This window comes from Excalfactoria chinensis, chromosome Z, assembly GCF_039878825.1.
Source record: "Excalfactoria chinensis isolate bCotChi1 chromosome Z, bCotChi1.hap2, whole genome shotgun sequence".
Lineage (NCBI taxonomy): Eukaryota > Metazoa > Chordata > Aves > Galliformes > Phasianidae > Excalfactoria > Excalfactoria chinensis.
This window is the reverse complement of record NC_092857.1, coordinates 67,702,053-67,719,458: the sequence shown is the minus strand read 5'-3', so window position 1 is coordinate 67,719,458 and position 17,406 is coordinate 67,702,053. Positions and strand designations below refer to the sequence as shown.

Here is a 17,406-nt window from a genome sequence, read left to right as displayed (position 1 = left end):
GTTAGGAGTAATTGGCAGATCGAAGGTTTAAGGCGGCACTGCGGGAAGGTGCGTGGGCAGCAGAGGAGCGCAGGGAGCACGGCGGATCGGCGGGAGGCGATGCGCTCCAGCGCTGCGCTGGGGCGGCCGCTGTCCCCACGCACTGCGGCCCCCGCCGGGGTGTGCGGGGCGGACCCTGCGCAGGGCGGGCACCGCGGCTTTGGCAGAGGAGAGGGACGGGCGGCGCGGCCCGGTAGAGGCACCCGGGTAGCGCCCAGAGCCTGCGGAGGACTGCACAGCTTCGGCACCGAGCGGGGTAACGCTTCGCTGCTCCTCGGGCGCCGCTGGGGGAATCTCCATCCGCTCTCCGCCTCCCCTCTTGTTTTCGGCTCCCGTCCGCTCTTTGCCTTCTTTCGGATGGTTTAATCGCACCCTGACGGCCCGGAAGGGAGGGAGCGGAGAGAGAGGGGAAAGAAAAGAGGGATTTGGGTGAGCGCAGCGGGGCCGGACGGGAGGGGCGGCTCTGACGCGGGGAGCGCACGGCGGCCGTGAGGGGGGACGGGGCGCGGCTGGGCCTTGGATGGTGCTTCCCACGGCGAATGAGAATGGGAACGGGGGAAAACGGGAACCAGAAAAAAGAGGCAGCTTCCTTCCTTCCTGCCATCGGTGCCGCCCTCAGCCTGAGAGCGGGCGAGGGGGGTGGGGTGGTACTGGAAAGCTCCCGTCCCGCCTGTCCCGAGGGGACAACGCTGCTACCCTGGGGCGCTCCCGAGTTGCGGGGAGCACCTCAGCAGCGCAGGGGCTGAAGTCACCGTCGTTAGTCTGGGGAGGAAGCTGCAGCGGATGGTGCTGCACAGCGTGACGTGGTACCGGCATGAGGGACAGGTTCGTAGGCTTCTTGCGTTCACAAGGCTGCAGAGAAAACCTCCTTGTGTGCAGTGATGGGCTGCCATTAGGACACCGCAGGTTAAGCAGGCGTGGGCAAGGGCACAAAGACTGGTAGAGCTGCACGTGTGAAATCTGCTGCTTTCAGTAGTAACCATACACCTGACTGTTTCTCAGCTACTGCATCTGTCCCATTTTTTTTTTCCCCTGGAGTTTCCTGGTGTCCTCTGGAACCAGAACTCACACTCACTGCACCTTTCAGCTGTGGGAGAGAAGGAAGAAACCTCCAAATGCAGAGAGGTGCAGAGAGGAAGCAGTGTCATTGACACCAACAGGCAGTGCCCCAAGAGAAGTGCTGCTTATCCATGTAGCCAAACAGTTCTGCTGTGGTCAGAATCAGAATACTGCAGCAGCCACCTGGTATAGTTCTGTGGTTTTATTGCTACGTAAACATGTAACAGCATTCCAGAATTCCTAACAGGAAATGTGCAGCCTTAACAGCCAAGGCCTTTGCTCACAAAAGCCGTGTCCTGTTTCCCTATTGCTGTATTCTATTCTTTGCACTCTCAGTGAGCAGCAGCAAGGCTGCACTGCCCTCTGAGCTGGGCAGCCCACACCACACCCATTCCCTTCACAGTGCTGCATCCTTTGCCCTGCAGATCTTGTGTTCTAAGGGTGCTTTACTGAAGCACGCCCCATTTAACAGCTATTCTCTTTCTCAATATCTACCTTGAATAACTTGCCTGTGTGCGTTACCAGTACGATCAAACCAATAATGCCATCATGATATCAAAACCAGACAGATCTGTTACATATCTGGGGAAAAATGGCCTCCCTCCTACCTTTCATATTCATAGGCTGAGGATCCATTACAGTGGAAGTCACCTCTTGCCATGTTTATTTCAGTGTCTTGCAATCAGCTCTTATTTTAGCAGAGCATTGTGACACAAAGTGATAAAATAAAATGATCTGTAGCACCTCCGGTGAGTCAGAGTATTTGGCTTTGAGCTTCTGAGAGTAGACAGCAAAAGGCAATAGCTGATGCCATTGTTAGCAGCAGCTTTGTCTAATGCCACTTACAGAGAAGCAGACTTTATTATAAAGCAGAAGTGAGCTCAAATAAAAATCCACTCCTCAGATTTTGGAGGGCTTCAGGCAGAAAACACACACCTGTTTTTATACAGAATATTATCAAGTTCTATTACAACATTTGTGTGTGTGTGTTTACCTCGGGCGTAGAAAAAAAGAAGTAGATTAAGAAAGATACAGATTGCATAAATAAAAGTCACATCAACCTTTGTTGTCATCTACTAAAAGATGGCTCTTAGCAAAGCTGCTTGCCTTAAATCTCTGTGTGGAGCTATTATTTCACACAACTCTCTTCTCCAAGCTGCTTTTCACACCCACTTGATCTTAACACTGACATTTCTGCTTGATAGCAGTGGAGGAAAACATCACTTTCCTGTGGCTTCGCACAGCAGGAGCAGCCAGCTGAAAGCCAGCAGGGGCTGAGGATGGTACACTTTGGCTCTGTGTAGAAAAGGAAGAGAGAAGGAAGAGAGAAGGTAAGGAAATAACCGCAGTTGAAATACATTCAGTTCACAGCCTGTTTTAATAGTGGCATGTTTGTACTTTGTTAATTCAAGGAGAATGTAGAAAGTGTCTTCCAGCTGCCACATCCACATACTTTGCTTGGTAGTTCAGTAGCTTTCAAACTGTGGTCCCTGGATTTCCAGGGATTTATGAAGTATTTGTTAACTGCAGTTTGAGAAGAAGAAAAGGTCTACCTATCAGAATGCATTCAAGATGGAATTGTACAGTTTCTGGGGTTTCCTAATGGGGTTATGAATCACTGCCTTCTGAACAGGCTGTACAGGAAGGCGGTGGAGTCACCATCCCTAGAGGTACTTGAGAACCCTGGTGATGTGGCATCTGGGGACCAGGGTTAGTGGGCATGGTTGTGACGGGTTGGTGGTTGGACTTGGTGATCTTAGAGGTCTTTTCCAACTTTTGTGATTCTACGATTGTATGATTCATGTATATCTGTGTATTTTCATTCTTTTAGAAATGCTCAAATTCCAGATAATTTGTCAGGAAAAGTTGAGGAATGGCAGGTGAAAACAGCCTGCTGCTCTTTTGATTACTGCCTCTTACCACATCTAACTGCCACAGGGCACCATGTCCAAACCTGCTCCACTTCTCCACTTCCCCAGCCACCTCTCTTACAGTTTTAGCTATCACCAACCTCTTACACCATAGCAATGCTGTGTCTTTAACACACAGACCATCAAGCCTGAAAGAACTGAGAATCGCATCACCAGTAACCATGGTCCTTGCCATAGCCCTGAGTATTTTCAGCTAAACTGTAACAAAACAGCCAGGCTTATTTGACGTTCACTGTGTCACAGGAAACAAGGGCAAACAGGACTTTTTAACAGTAATGACTACCATAGCCCATGGCTGCTTCATTATAAATTTGACCATGTACTCTACTGGCCAGCTATTGGCACTAACTGGTTCCAGGTTTGCCTAGAAACGAAATAATGGCAGCTGCCATAAACAGTGCTTGAAACAGAAGATGTGGGAGATGTGTTTGCACTTGCTAATAAAGTGTATAAGGAAAACTGCTGAGCTCTTTCCATTAGTGTTCTGCTGAATGTTTTTAGAAGCATATCTTGCCAGAATGATTTTTCTTTCCTAGGGAGCCTAACTCCTACTGTTACATGTAAATGTAATGGTCAGATGTGCAAGCACTTGCCTTCTACGTGACGCTGCTGTTTTCAATACAATTCTGAACACATTGCGGAAACATTATCTGGCATCTCACTTGCTCAAAATTGTCAGAAAACAGGAAAGGAATTGTTGTACTATGAATTGTAGATGAGAAAAGCCGGCCATCTGGTCCAACTATACTCATCATGGTGGAAACCTCACTGTACAGAACAGAGAGCTGGCAGCGTGTATGTATGAAACAGAAGGAAATTTCTGTGTCTCTTAACAACTTTGTGATGCTTGAATCAGCTTACCCCAGGCTCCAGCGGGACTGTCTGCTAGGGCACTGCCACCACCACCACCCTCAGGACAAAACTCTTGTCTCTGCCAGAGGAAGTCAGTCTGGACAGACCTGGTCCTGAGGCTGCAGCTTGGCTGCACAAAGCCAAGTTGGGGGGCAGTGGTGCTTTTCTGCTCCAGGTTTAAACTTGGGGTGCTACTGCAGGAAGAACACAGAAGTCAAACCTACAGATTAGTATGAACACATCCGCTGACACCACTGTGGCTCTTTGCTGTCACAACATGCCTTCCCAGGCCGCTCTCCAAAAGCCCACCTGTATTTCATGCAATGAAGGCCCCCTGGCCTCTGTGCCTCCTTATGGGCGAGGCAGTGGAGGATGGAGATGCCTCTCTTGAATCAGAAGTCCAGGAGCCTCTAGAATCTGACAGTGATGACTCGTGGGAGGCTTTGCTCCAGGAATACTTGCCCTCAGAACACCTCTCTGCAGAGAAGCTGGGAGCAGGCAGAAAATCAGCTTTAAAGCCCTAGCACAGGTGACAGTATTTTGCATCCCAGAGAGGAAGTTACGTGTTTTCTATTCTTCCTCAATGTATGCAGAGGTAACTTTATCCTAATCAGTGCAACTCAGCCAAGTAATAGGAGGCTAATGAAGACAGAGATTTGGATGTGGATGCGGTCCCCAGAGGGAATCTGTACCAAGATCTAAGTAAAGAAAAAAGATGAAGCTTTGTATTGTATCCACATGGCTTCCATGCATGTCTAATGTCAATTGTTCAGTTCTACATAGAGCTGCTATAGAAATGGTCTCCACTGCTAGTAATTAGGTGGCTGCAAAGTAGTTATTATCCATGATTCATGCAGTTTCATTTTAAAACACTGTAAAATTCAACTCTGATTCATTCTTTTCACCTTAAACTTCACAGTTAGAAATGGTGCTTAAATACTTAGAAGAGAGCAGAATCTCCAAAATGGAGGAAAAACAGAAGCTACATTACCAAGAGTAATGTATATACCAGAAGAGTAACTTCTGTAAGGCCAGAACCATCCTGATAGCTTGAAAACAGCCCAGTGAGAATCTCTGCTCCCAAGTTCTGCTTGTAAGAATGAATTTTATCTCTGTGAAAGCAAGAGCTCCCGGTTCTCAGTGCTAACAGACAAAAAGTGGAGAGGTGGCCCATCTTTCCTAGGGTTCTCATAATGTTTTTGGCTGGAAAAGACCTCTAAGATCACCAAGTCCTGCCATCAGCGCACCCCCACCATGCCCACTGACCTGTGTCCCTCAGAACCATATGCACACATTTCTTGAACACTTCCAGAGGCAGTGACTCCATCACCTCCCTGGGCAGCCAAGTCCAATGCACTGCCACTCTTTCTAGGAGAATTCTCCTAATATCCGAACAGAACCTCCCTTGATACGGCTGTGCCTGCTGTTCGGCTCTGTGGTTCTGCTACCCAGAAAAAGCAGCCTTTTCCTCTGGCAGTGAGCTGTTATTCAGCACAGCAGCCAGGCTAAGCCAGAAGCACTGTTCAACCTGCAGCGTGCTCAGCGGTTGAGCTCCCATAGGGACGGGGACAGCGCGGTGCTGTGAGCGCGGAGCCCCGCAGGGGGAGCGACGGCGCACGCCCGCAGCCGGAACATAGCTGATACTGCGGGGCTGCACGGAAGCGATGATTGCTGCAGCGAGGCTGTGTCCCAGCGTCGGCCTCACCAGCGCTGTACCGAAGATATGGTTCCCACTTCTCACTGGTCAGTGCTTTGGTAAAGGTTATTAATTAATACTTCAACACACAACCTGGGACTTGCAGAGCTTGCTGTGGCCTCACTGTGCTTGCTCCGTCATAGCTAGCTGCAGATGAAAGTCAGTTTCTTACTACCAAGGGACTAAACTACCTTCTAGTTCTTCCTCATCTCTTCGTATTTTCCTATTGTGTTCCTCACTTTGATGCTAGAAGAGTGATTCAGTCGCAGCACCAACAGTGCTGCTCACATCACAAGGAGGCTCATAAGTACACCACTGTGAGTTGAGAATGAGAATGATTACACATTTGTATGTTCCTATTGGGTTTGTGACTGGTTCGCACAAAATGAGAAGAGGGAAAGCCCTGGGTGTTGGATGAATGTGTTCGAATGTGAGGTCCTTACATCTGATGAATCTCAGGTCTTCATACGGTGAACCTTGGTGGCTTCGATCTGGTGGTTGAAATGCAGCCATCACCTTTAATGCCTTTACAAGGTGACTGATGCAATAGCGTCTGTGAAACAAGGTTGTGCAATAAGGAAAAAAATAGTAAAAGAAAGCTATGGGAACACAGTGCAGATTCTCATGCATCAATATGCCAGTTTGTTATCTCTATTTACACAAAATCTTTGAAATCTTGTATTTTTGCGAGTCGTTAGAATAGCACTACACTGGTGTCACAGGTCTACCCAAGGACTGTGCGAGCTGTCACAGCATTAAGGATCTGTTCCCTAACAAAGATTTGGAGCAACTCTCATATATTTTCCATTAATCTCAGTAAAAGACCCTTTATACAAGATTATCAGGTTGCAATCAGGCAATAGGAAGCAGATCTCATAATAGTGAAGGTAGCAAATGTAAAAGAGTGATAAAGGCAGTTCTGAAATAGTCCCAGATTTAGACCCTGCTCACTGTTCTCTGAGTCACTTCTTCTACGTGTCTCTTTCTTTTGAGACACAGAATGAAACACCGTGGCACTGGCTGCTTCCCATCCACACAGCATTGTTCAGGATGCTCCAGGTAATAGTGCAGAGAAGGAAAAAGGGCTGGGAGCAACATTCTGTGGTAGGAATTTACTGAATGCAGGAGGTTAAAAATGGGAGAAATTCTCCACCGATTGAGTCAGATGGAGGACATGAATAGTTCAGTTCACAAGGACGGGGAATAGCAAGTAGAAAGGAAAGTCACACAGTAGGTTATAAAGGGAAATTGCTGGCATGAGAGAATTTACATAAATGGCCCACATGCCCTAGTTTGGTGTAAGCTACCAACAGCCAGGAGTTTGGTGTTTGTAGCAGCCCAGAGAAGCAGAGCAGGAAAGCTGGATATGGCAAAATCTCATTTCTGTGAAGGTGAGTGCTTGCTTAGAGTGTGTGTGTATATAGATATATAGAAATGTCTGAGGTTAAAATTAAAGGTATAACCTCTTACATTATGAAGCTGAGTAAACAGCTCAGTTGTATCTTGCTAATCCTGCTGCTGGCGTGTATTTCACAGGGTCTGGAGAAAAGGAGACATCTCGCAGGGAGACACATCGCACCTAGTGTACACACGCCTCTAGTGAAGTGTATTGGTGTGTTTGCTATCTCACTTCACACTCTCTGGAGTAAAGTATAAACACATGCAGGCTTTTGGAAGTGTATAAGCGACAGAAGGGAAGCATGTGTCACTCCACAGAGGTAGAAGTTTGTCTTTCAAATATGTGCTAGGCAACGATACCAGAGATCTGGCTTTGGTTCTTGGCCATGATCCAGATATTATGTCACTGTGACCAAGTAGCCGCATCTCTGCTATTAACAGAAATTTCTGCGCTTTTGACAGAAAAAAAATTCATTTCTCAATACTTCTGCACCCATGATGCTTGTTTGTTTTGCATTTCAAGTGAAATCCTAGCTAACTCAGATCAGAACTCCTATGTGGTGAAAAAGCATTAACGGCATTCTGCTCATCTTCCTTCTTGGTCCTGTGACAGTGATGTCTCCACTGCAATGGACCCCTCAGCAGCCTTCTCTTTTGGCTTACTTGGTGCCTACTCTAAGCTTTCCATCTCCTCAAATCATACTTTTCCCATTCTGATAGTTCCTGTTTCATTAACCACCCTTCTTCTTCCTCACCAGGTGTGGACCAACTTTGGCAGCCACCAATACAATGGTATCTTGAGACCCAGAGAAGATGCAGTGCAAGTGAAGGAGGGAGGGCACTGGGTGCCCTGAGGTAGGAGTGCCCTCTTGCAGCAGCTATGTTACACTATGCCTGGCAGCTCTATGGGAGGTGGTGCCGCTGGTCCAGTCCTTTCATCCACCTTCTCACTCTGACTGTGGTGACATTTGGTGTGCTGGCTCCTCTGATTTGCCACCGACTCCTCTACTCTTATTTTTATTTGCGGCGCTGGCACCTGAATCCCATGAGCCAGGAGTTCCTGAGGCAGAACCAGCTGGAGGGTCAGGCAGCCCTCCATTATTTTGAGAAGCTGCAGATATCAAATATCTCCAAGGACTCCAACAGTGAAACCTTTCGGCCCTTGCTGCTGGTCACCATTATCACTGTGCAGAGGCGGGATGATTTCCACTATGTCTTGCAGGTGGCGTCCCGTTTCCACCACCTCCTCCAGCAATGTGGGACAAATTGCCAGAGCCACCGTGTCCTTATCTGCAACGTGGAGCCTGACCCCAGTCGTCATCAGGATGTCAAGCTGCTGAGCAGCTTTTTTCCTATGGTCAGTCGTGACAAAACTGGGGATGACCCTGATCCCAGAGTGAACCACTTTGAGAAAGAGAAGCAGGACTATGTCTTCTGCCTTGAGCAGTCACTCTTAGCATATAACCCAGAATATGTCCTGGTAGTGGAAGATGATGCTGTGCCAGAGGAAGAGATATTCCCTGTCCTGCAGCATCTCTTCTTAGCCCGATTCTCCAAACAGTACCTCAGAGATGCACTCTACTTCAAACTTTACCATCCTGAGAGGCTTCAGCAGTACGTCAATCCTGAGCCCATGCGAATCCTCGAGTGGCTGGGTTTGGGAATGTTTCTGGGGCCTGTGCTGAACTATGTCTACTCCTGGGCAGCTGGACGCCCGAGCCTGAACTGGCCCATCATCTTGTTCTTTGCTGCCTACAGCATGGCACTGTCAGAGCTGGTGGGACGGCATTACTTGCTGGAGTTGCGCCGGCTGGACCCTGTGCTGTATAATGTTGTGCCGGTCACAGAGTGCTGCACACCTGCAATGCTGTTCTCTGCTCCTTCTGCCCGTCGTGCCTTAGGTTACTTGAAGGGGCTGCAGTGTCGCCAGGGTTTTGCTAAGGACATTGCCCTCTACTCACTGCTGCGCACGAAGGGGGAGAATGCCTACGTGGTGGAACCCAACCTGGTCCGGCACGTGGGAATGTATTCCAGCCTTCGGCTAAATGACAACCCGAAACTGCTGTGATGTCTTCATGCCTTTCTACACACAAAGACCTGAAAACCTTGTCACTGAGCTGAGACACTGCAATCTCAAATGCTGAACACCCTGCCAAACATCCACTGCCTCCAAGTGGACAGAAAACAACTCTTGAAAAAGAAGTTTCTCAAGAAATGAAGCTTATGTACACGCAGATCCCAATATATATTTTGAACGAATCACCATACAGCATATATGGCTTGGGCTATTTGATCCAACCTTAATGATTCTGTCATGCTACGTGAGAGGGAAGCGGAGGCTTTCAGATTACAGTGTGGGTCATTTACTCTCCTTCACCACAATCAATGAGAAGCTCTTACACCATTATGAACAGCTGTACTGCCAACTCTCCTTTGCATTCATTACAGAATTCTCGGCTTAGGGAAGCAGCAATGCTGGACAAAGTTGAATGTGCCTAATTTAAGCTAGTGAGAAAAAAGAGCTCTTATTTGCCCATCCTCACGAAGGACGTCTGTCCTTTCCATTTCAAAGTCGTGGTTCTGGGCACATCTTTCAAAAGCAGCATGGATATATTGAGAACTTTCCCTGAGAAATTATGTAGGTTCTGCAAATTTTACTAAGAATTTCAGTATTTCTTACTGTCTCTCCTTACAGATCCTGTCTGTACCTATACCCTTTCCTGTCCTTTTCCTCAGAGCAGACGCTGTTGGAAACTTGTCTCTGCTGCTTTGTTAAAGGTCAGCTCAGAAGGTCGGAATGGGAAAGCAGAATAACAGCCACTGGTGTTACACGGCCACATCACAAATGCACAGATGCACTTCCAGAAATGGAACAATAATTACTACCATGTTGGCGAGTATCACCACTAGCTGTAGAGGATCCAGGTTGTTAAGAGCCTTTATCAGTTGCTGATTGGACTTACACATTCAACAGGAATTTACCTTGACTTCCCATCAGCACAGAAGCAAAGGGAAGATTATATCAGGCGCTGCCACAGAGTGGGATCCTTATTTCATTTTGGAACAGTAATGGACAGCTCTGTCAAAGTGGTCCACTCACTGCTCCTGGCAGCAAGCAAAGTGGCCGTAAGAAACAAAGCTAGCTGTTCATATAAAGAAGCAACACATCAAAGTGCCTCTCCTCTGCTGACCCATTAACTTAACCTGCTCTGTTTGTCAGGCATTTGGGATAGGTACTTTGTACTTTAGCTGTGAGCACAGTTAAATATAAAACCATGGGGATAACAGAGATATCATAGGAAATCAGGACTGTCACCAAAATGTAACTGAAAAAAGCCCTCCCGGACTTGAGTGGGCTTTGAATCAAATTCACTTTTAGGTGAAATCTGGTTGAGCTATACTTGTAACCAGTTTTCTAACTTCAGAATTAACCAAGCACAGCATTTTCATTGAGTTTTGTTCGGGGAGGTTTGTTTGTTCCTTTACTCTTGCCAAAGGAAGAACTCTACTTTGAATTTTATTTTTCTCAGTCTCTACCAGGTGATTTAAGCCTTTAGCTTTTAATAAGTCTGGTCATAGGGGGGAAAGGCATAAAAATCCTGAGAGGTGAATCATCTGCAGGCCTCCAGCTGTGTGTCCATAGCAGGTACTGAACAATCAGTACCTGTGCTCCACACAGGTTAGCCAATTAGAAATGGCTTCACAGCCTGGGGCAGTGTGTGCTCAAACAAATGAACTTTGCTCGCTTAGTAGATCAGCTAGGACACTTTGATATCTTCCTTGCAAATCAGATGTGAATAAAGCTTGCTTGTGGATTCCATGTCATTCCAAAGGCCAAACATCTCTTCTGCCAGAAGACACAGAAAAGATTGCACAGGCAGAACTCTTAAGTTCATTCTTAGCTGCTGAAAATCCCAAAGATATCAAAATGGTCACACAGAACAACCAGTGGCAGGTGGGCAAGCCTATTCTTGGGCTTTATGATAACAAGGTAAGATGGCAGGATGTGAGTGTCACTTCCTATTTATTCCACTAAGTGCCTGCACCTGCAAGTACAACTTGTTTCTTACGCTTCTTCAGCTTTGAATGTGTCAGTGTGGTATGCTTTCTCTTCACTCTTTTTTTTTTTGTTTGTTTTCCACTTTAACCTGTACAAATCCAGAACAACACCCCGTTATTTTCATGAAGGTCCACTCGTTCTTGCAAAGCAAACCTCACTGTAAAGTACAATTTGGATACTAGGAAGACTTTTTTCTCCAAAAGAGTGGTCAGGTGCTGGAACAGGCAGCCGAGAGAGTTGGTCGAGTCACTGACCATGGAGGTGTTCAAGAAACATTTAGATGCTGTGCTGAGGGACATGATTTAGTGGGAAATACTGGTGATAGGTTGACGAATCTTGGAGGTCTTTTCCAGCCTTCGTGATTCTATGGTTCTGTGATTCTATAATAAGTGGGATAGAGAAAGAAAAACTGAAAGAAGGAAAAGGATTTAAGAAACCTTAGATAAGAATGCAACCAGCTATACGGAGTCAATAAATATTTTGATGTGGGAAATTGTATATCAGTTTGTCTCCATGTTATTTTCTTTTTATTTTGCCCTGCATTGCACAATCTGTTGTTACAGTAGTCAGTAATTTCACTAAGCTTCATATCTGAGAACGTGAACTTCAAGCATCCCACTAAAACTAGAAAGCCGTTTACAGAGAAAAACAGCCAAGAGAGTTTGGCTGGGAGAATCATTTTCAAACAGCATTTGGGGGGGCAACTCCAACCTGTCAGTGAAAGAGTTCCTGATAAGCCACTTAAGTGCCCAGTCCACCTTTACAGTGGAGGTGGTTCTTCCACTGAGCCAGCTGGTAGCTAGTCCTGAGTTATTTGGGTACTTAGTGCCCATCACGAAGTTGTGACACCACAGACAAGCCTATCTTCTGTGCTTTGGAATGCTGAAAATGACCTTTTTTTTTTTTTTTTTTCTTTTGGTGCTAAATGTTGTAAAAGAAATGACAATTTGGAGAACCATGTTTTGCCTTTGGAGGGAAACAAAAAAAGGGGGAGGTTACAGTTAATTCCAAATTCCTGCAGGATTTCATTCCACAGGTTGGGCTATGAGAGCATTTTCAAACACCAAAGTCATTTACTTCTCTTCTGCATCAGGAGAGTGGGGCTGAGTTGTCATATCTCAGGCTATGTAAGATCAAGCATCGTCTCCTTGAAACGCAGCCTTGAGGTTGTTCTGACTCACATTCAAAAAATCAGACCAACCACTTCTGAAATAATAAGGGTTTTGTTGGATGTTGGTTCTGGACTAGTTTTCAATGTAGCAACTATTGCTTGCACTGGAGGATCCCTGCTTCATGGGACAGACAGCAGGACTCAAAATTCAGGGAGAATTATTCAGTTAAACAAAAAACTACCTCTGTTTCCAAAGCATATCCAACATTAGCACATAAGCACGATTCCTGGCAGAAAACAAAGCATAAAATGATAAGACTCTATTAGAATAGAAGCCCAAGAGGTTTTTCTAACCACAGCAGGTATCAATATCTTAGCGAGAAAGTACCGCATTTGAAGAGAGAAGGACTTTTCTCTCAGTTGTGATGAGCTCCAAATGGCCAGAACGGCTATTTTGACAGTAATTTGTCTGGACACAAGGTGCTTCTGTTAAAATATAGGATTATTTTATTTTATTTTATTTTATTTTATTTTATTTTATTTTATTTTATTTTATTTTATTTTATTTTATTTTATTTTATTCTGAAGATATTTACAAGCAAACTTTCTAAAAAAATAATTAAATAAACAGCATTTGTATCAAAACTGTCGTGTCTTTTGTCTTTTATGTCACTGTTAGTTTTTCTGACTGGCAGATTCATCTCTTTCTTTACTAAATTTGACTGAAGAAAGATATTGCTCTTATCACTTTTCGCATCTGCATGGACTTATTACTTGCCATTGACTCCTTGGATAGTACAGGTTTAAAAAGGGCCTTGGAGGATCTCCACACCAGCTTTACAGATGTTATATCCAAAATCTCCAAATGCTAGAGTCCAGCATACTGTTCTGATAATCTGCAGTATATCTGCCAATCATGCATATAGAATTATGTATCTGTTGGCTGTGCTTCTTCATGTGTCTCAGTTGGTAGAATACCTTCATTTCCCCACACAACCTTCTGCCCTGACAGGTCATGCTTTGAGAACATTCTTACTGGCCTGTTTATTTGTGCTCCTACAGGCAAAGAGACAGCAAAAGCAGACCATGTCCAAGACTTTGCCATATTCCCAGCTGCATAACTACTCCCAATTTTAAGAAGAAAAATAATGTTGTATTATCTTGCACTGTTGGTAACTCTCTGGCCAAGTATGAATTCTTCAGTGTCTATTTGCTTTTTCAATTTCTGCCATAGTGTGCAATGTTCTTCCTGCACTATAGAAGCCATAATTACAATGGTATTTTCAGCAAACAAGACCACTTCAGACATCTGCCATAGTCTGTATTTTGCAAACTGAATGCTAACATTAGCATGCAGTACCTAAATGTGCTTTTTTTGCAACTGTGTTGCTTAGGCAAAGTGGTAATTAACAGATAAGTGTTCCATTCTAGCAGCAAGTTATTTACTTAACTTTCTTTTTAAAAGCAAAATGTCAGCAGAAAGGCACAGAAACCAGTGTCATTACTGCATTTATCTTCATGTCCTGTACAACACAAGCAGAAGACCTGTAACAGGTATTTTACACAGCCCATAAATGTCACCACTGGCAGCCTGATTTGAAGTTGTGTCCCCCTTTGCTGTCCCCAGCACAGAAATGACTATTTCACTCTGAGCCATGATGTTTGTTGCAGCTCAGCTTTAAGCCAGAAGACATAAGAACAAACAGGCCCTCCTGGCCTGAATGAGGTCCTGCACCAGCCCTGCCCAGCACCCTCCACATACAACGTGCCTGCAAACACAGATGAGTACGGTGGAACTGGGAATACAGGTGATTTCTCTCAGTAGGGTTAAAGGACAGGCTCTCATCAGTGGGGGCTAGGAGTGTAGGTGAATGAGAAAAACAAATCACTTAATAAACAATACCTCTGATTAGATAGGGATGAACAAGCTGGACTTTGAAACAGTTAGGTAAGACCGCAGAGTACAGAAAACAGGAAACATCCAGCATGAGGCAGAGAGGTGAGGAGGAGGCAGACTCCACTCAGCTGATCTGTTCTGATTAGACTTTAACCTCATCACGCAGGCAACACTCTCCCGGGGCACTCAGAGGCAGGTGTTTTTCATGTGGATGCATATTCTACTCAGATGTTCTTCTAAGTTTCAGCAATTTTTTTCCGCCTCATTTCAAACCCTTTCACAGGTCTGACCATGTACACAAGTTCTGATAAAATTCAGACTATGTCATTTCCTAAAGTGCAGAGGGAAGCATTAAGTTAGTTTTGTTTTTGATCCTTCTCTTGATGGACAGTTATGTAATCTCTGAAACTTCCTCATCCTGCATATTCACGTGTACTGCAGTTTTTCTTTTGCCTGTCTTCACATTTGCTCATTTTCATTTTAAAGGTATACTAAAAGCAGGCAAAAATGAATATCAGAATGATACTCCTAGACACAGAAAAACACAATCGGCAACTAGAAGAATTGTAAGCAATTCTAACTTTTTTTTACCTGATGTATTTAAGCCAGGCTTTCCACGCATTTTGAAGTATTTCATCCAGCAACAGTCTTCACTCAAAACATCAGTGCAGAACTGACAGAGCCTTTGAGAGCAAAAGTATTACACGCATATTACAAGGACTGCTATTAAACTCACTTAGGCTGTAAAACTCCACTACTTGCAAATGATATGTTTTGTGCTGTCAAAAGCAAAAGCACAAAATAAAACACCGATAATGGCCTAAGCCTCCTATAAAGAAAGATTCTGGTGGTCTTTAAAAACTCACTTAATACACAGAATACTTCTGTCGACTTTTATATGTTGACTTCAGGTTGAAGAGTCAACATTGTCAAAATATTCAAGCCATTCAAATACAAAATTCACTTCTGCTATGCCACATTAGTGAGAGAGAAATATCACAGAGTATCCCAAGTTGGAAGGAACCTATAAGGATCACTGAATTCAACTCCAGACTCCACACAGAACCACACAGGTCTTTTAGCAGTGCTGTAATGTATACTTTGAAGTCAGCTTCTCATGGCCACAAATTCAAGCTCTTTTGAAGCTGTTGTAGCCCTCTACCAGGGGTGCTCACACAGACATCTTGCTAGCCACAGCCCCATAGCCGCATTACGTTACTCTGTAAAAGGCTTAAAGTTACAAACACACACACACACAAATAAAAAATAAAATAAAATAAAATCCAGAACAAGTCAGGTGACTGGAAAGCTGAGAGAGATGACAATACTGTAAGCTCAAACACCAGCTGGGTGAAACAGGTTTATAATTCAGCTGATGCACTGATTTTGCTGCAGAAAAGTTTGTGTTGGTAATGATATCTTTTAGCTTCTGTGCTTAATGAAAGTACACGGCATTCCCCTCGCCATGCAAGCTTATTCCTCTTACCTTCTGTGGAGTCACAATACCACTATAACTTCAGAGGTGTAAGTATCCCTAAACTATGACTACAGAGCTCTTTTTTAGTAAGTCTGTTTTTAATGTTACTTCACTAATAATTTCTGTGCATCACGGTCTGCAGCACGGTTCTGCATGTTAATAGCACTAAACCCTACAGTGACATTATCCGGAGTGACTGCCCATTCCACATGAGATGGCTGCAATTCCTAAATTAAGTGAGGAACTCAACCATGAGGTTTCTGCACTTCTTTTGCTCAGAATCTCTGCTAGGACTTGTAGTGTTACAACACTAGTGCTATCTGTGCTGAATTTTGGCTTAGAAGGAATGGAAACCACACAGTAGCCACTGCCCATATGGGAAAACTGCACATGTAATTCTGAAAGAACAAAGGGTGGAAAGGGGCTACTGGGGATTATCCACAGTGAAAGAAACACTTCCATGTATTTTCCTGTCTATGGCAGCTTCTAAACAAACCGGGGAATGAGAAGAACAAGACTTGGATTTTTGCTGTGACCATGAGGAAGACTGTAAACATAACATCTTCTTGGTCCCAATAGAGTTTTATATATATATATATATATATATATATATATATATATATATTTTTTTTTTTTTTTTTTTTTTTTTCCAACAAAAATACTTTTAATCCATAAAAGAAGCTTCATTGTTTGTCCTTCAGAAATCTTAATATGTATTGGTGCTCCCTTTCTTGCTAGGGTGGGAGAAATGGCACATAAAGCATAAAGCAGGGAAAGCTTTCTTGTCAATATGATGTGCCAGAGCATTCTTCAACAACAACCACAACAACAAAGAATGGATCAGGGAGGAGAAAATTAAATAAAACAAAACAGCACAAGCATGAGACCCTCAGTTAGACCTTACTGCAGCTTTCTCAGAGACTTCTCTGCTGGCTGTCATGAAATGCAGACCCTAGCAGCATGTTCATGTTTAAATGTCCCACAGGCACAAACATTGGCGTGCAGCTCTAGGACAGACAGGCTCAGAGAGCAAGAGCCCTAATGAAGACAGTGCTGCTCAGTGGGAGTGGAAATCATTCATCTCCCTGTGTCCATGTGAAGGCTAAAGGTGTCACCACGTGAGCTGAACAAATGGAGAAACTACGTCATTCTTCGGGCAAACACTGGGGTTTTGGAGTAAAGACATACTAATGTCCAAGGTCACAGAATATACTGTTGCTGAGAGTATGATGTTTGCCAAACAGCCTCACACTGTACTCTCCTCCACAGATCTGGACCTGCAATATGAAGAAAGCAACGACAACAACAAAATCAGGCCTATGTCTGGATTTGGTGAACAGCCATGGTGTGATTTCGTATTAAATAGAAAGCTGATACACCATATATGGTATGTTAGTGTTTTTCACAGAAAAATCTTGCAAAACAACTGAGAAGTCTGCATGTTATTGCAGTGCAGGGAGCAGAGATATTTCAGTGGTTTCTTCATGGAGACTTGCACTTATGCCTTTCCCAGTGGGCATATCACTCCTGATTACCATTATTCCCACTCTTACAGAGTGAAAGACAATCAGAACTTCTGGTTTCTTTAATTCTGGTACCATAACACTTTATCACTCAACATACAAATTAGGAGAAGAAGCATGTTTCCATGCTAAATTTTCAATTGAAGACCAGTATAATGCCTAGGAAGCCTCAGGAATAACAGTAACTTATACCAGCGAAGGGTCTGCCTCAAGGCTCTACATTTTGGTTTCTAACCTTCCTGTCTGCAGAATGTATTTTTCTGAGTATAAGCCTTCTGAAGATCTAGACCTACATTGAAAATTACACCCCAGATCCCTGTAAAAACTTTCTATGCTTTCTCTTGTCATTATCCACATGCATGT

General features: G+C 44.4%; 1 protein-coding gene across 5 annotated transcripts; it reads left to right on the top strand.

The window, feature by feature from the left end:
* PGAP4 (post-GPI attachment to proteins GalNAc transferase 4) lies at positions 1–12,492 on the top strand. 5 transcript variants are annotated; one of them, XM_072360503.1, is made up of 3 exons: positions 1–295; positions 2,307–2,429; positions 7,734–12,492. In XM_072360503.1, the coding sequence occupies exon 3, from the start codon at positions 7,856–7,858 to the stop codon at positions 9,041–9,043; it is 1,188 nt and encodes a 395-aa protein (XP_072216604.1). In that variant the 5' UTR covers positions 1–295; positions 2,307–2,429; positions 7,734–7,855; the 3' UTR covers positions 9,044–12,492. The 5 variants fall into 5 exon arrangements, with proteins under 5 accessions (XP_072216604.1, XP_072216603.1, XP_072216605.1 ...); XM_072360502.1 differs by having other exon boundaries at positions 2,304–2,429; XM_072360504.1 differs by having other exon boundaries at positions 1–468.
* The last annotated feature ends 4,914 nt before the right edge of the window (positions 12,493–17,406 follow it).

Bases quoted from the DNA above. Each gene is read 5' to 3' on its own strand.
- PGAP4 (XM_072360506.1), top strand. From the start codon at position 7,856: ATGTTACACTATGCCTGGCAGCTCTATGGGAGGTGGTGCCGCTGGTCC.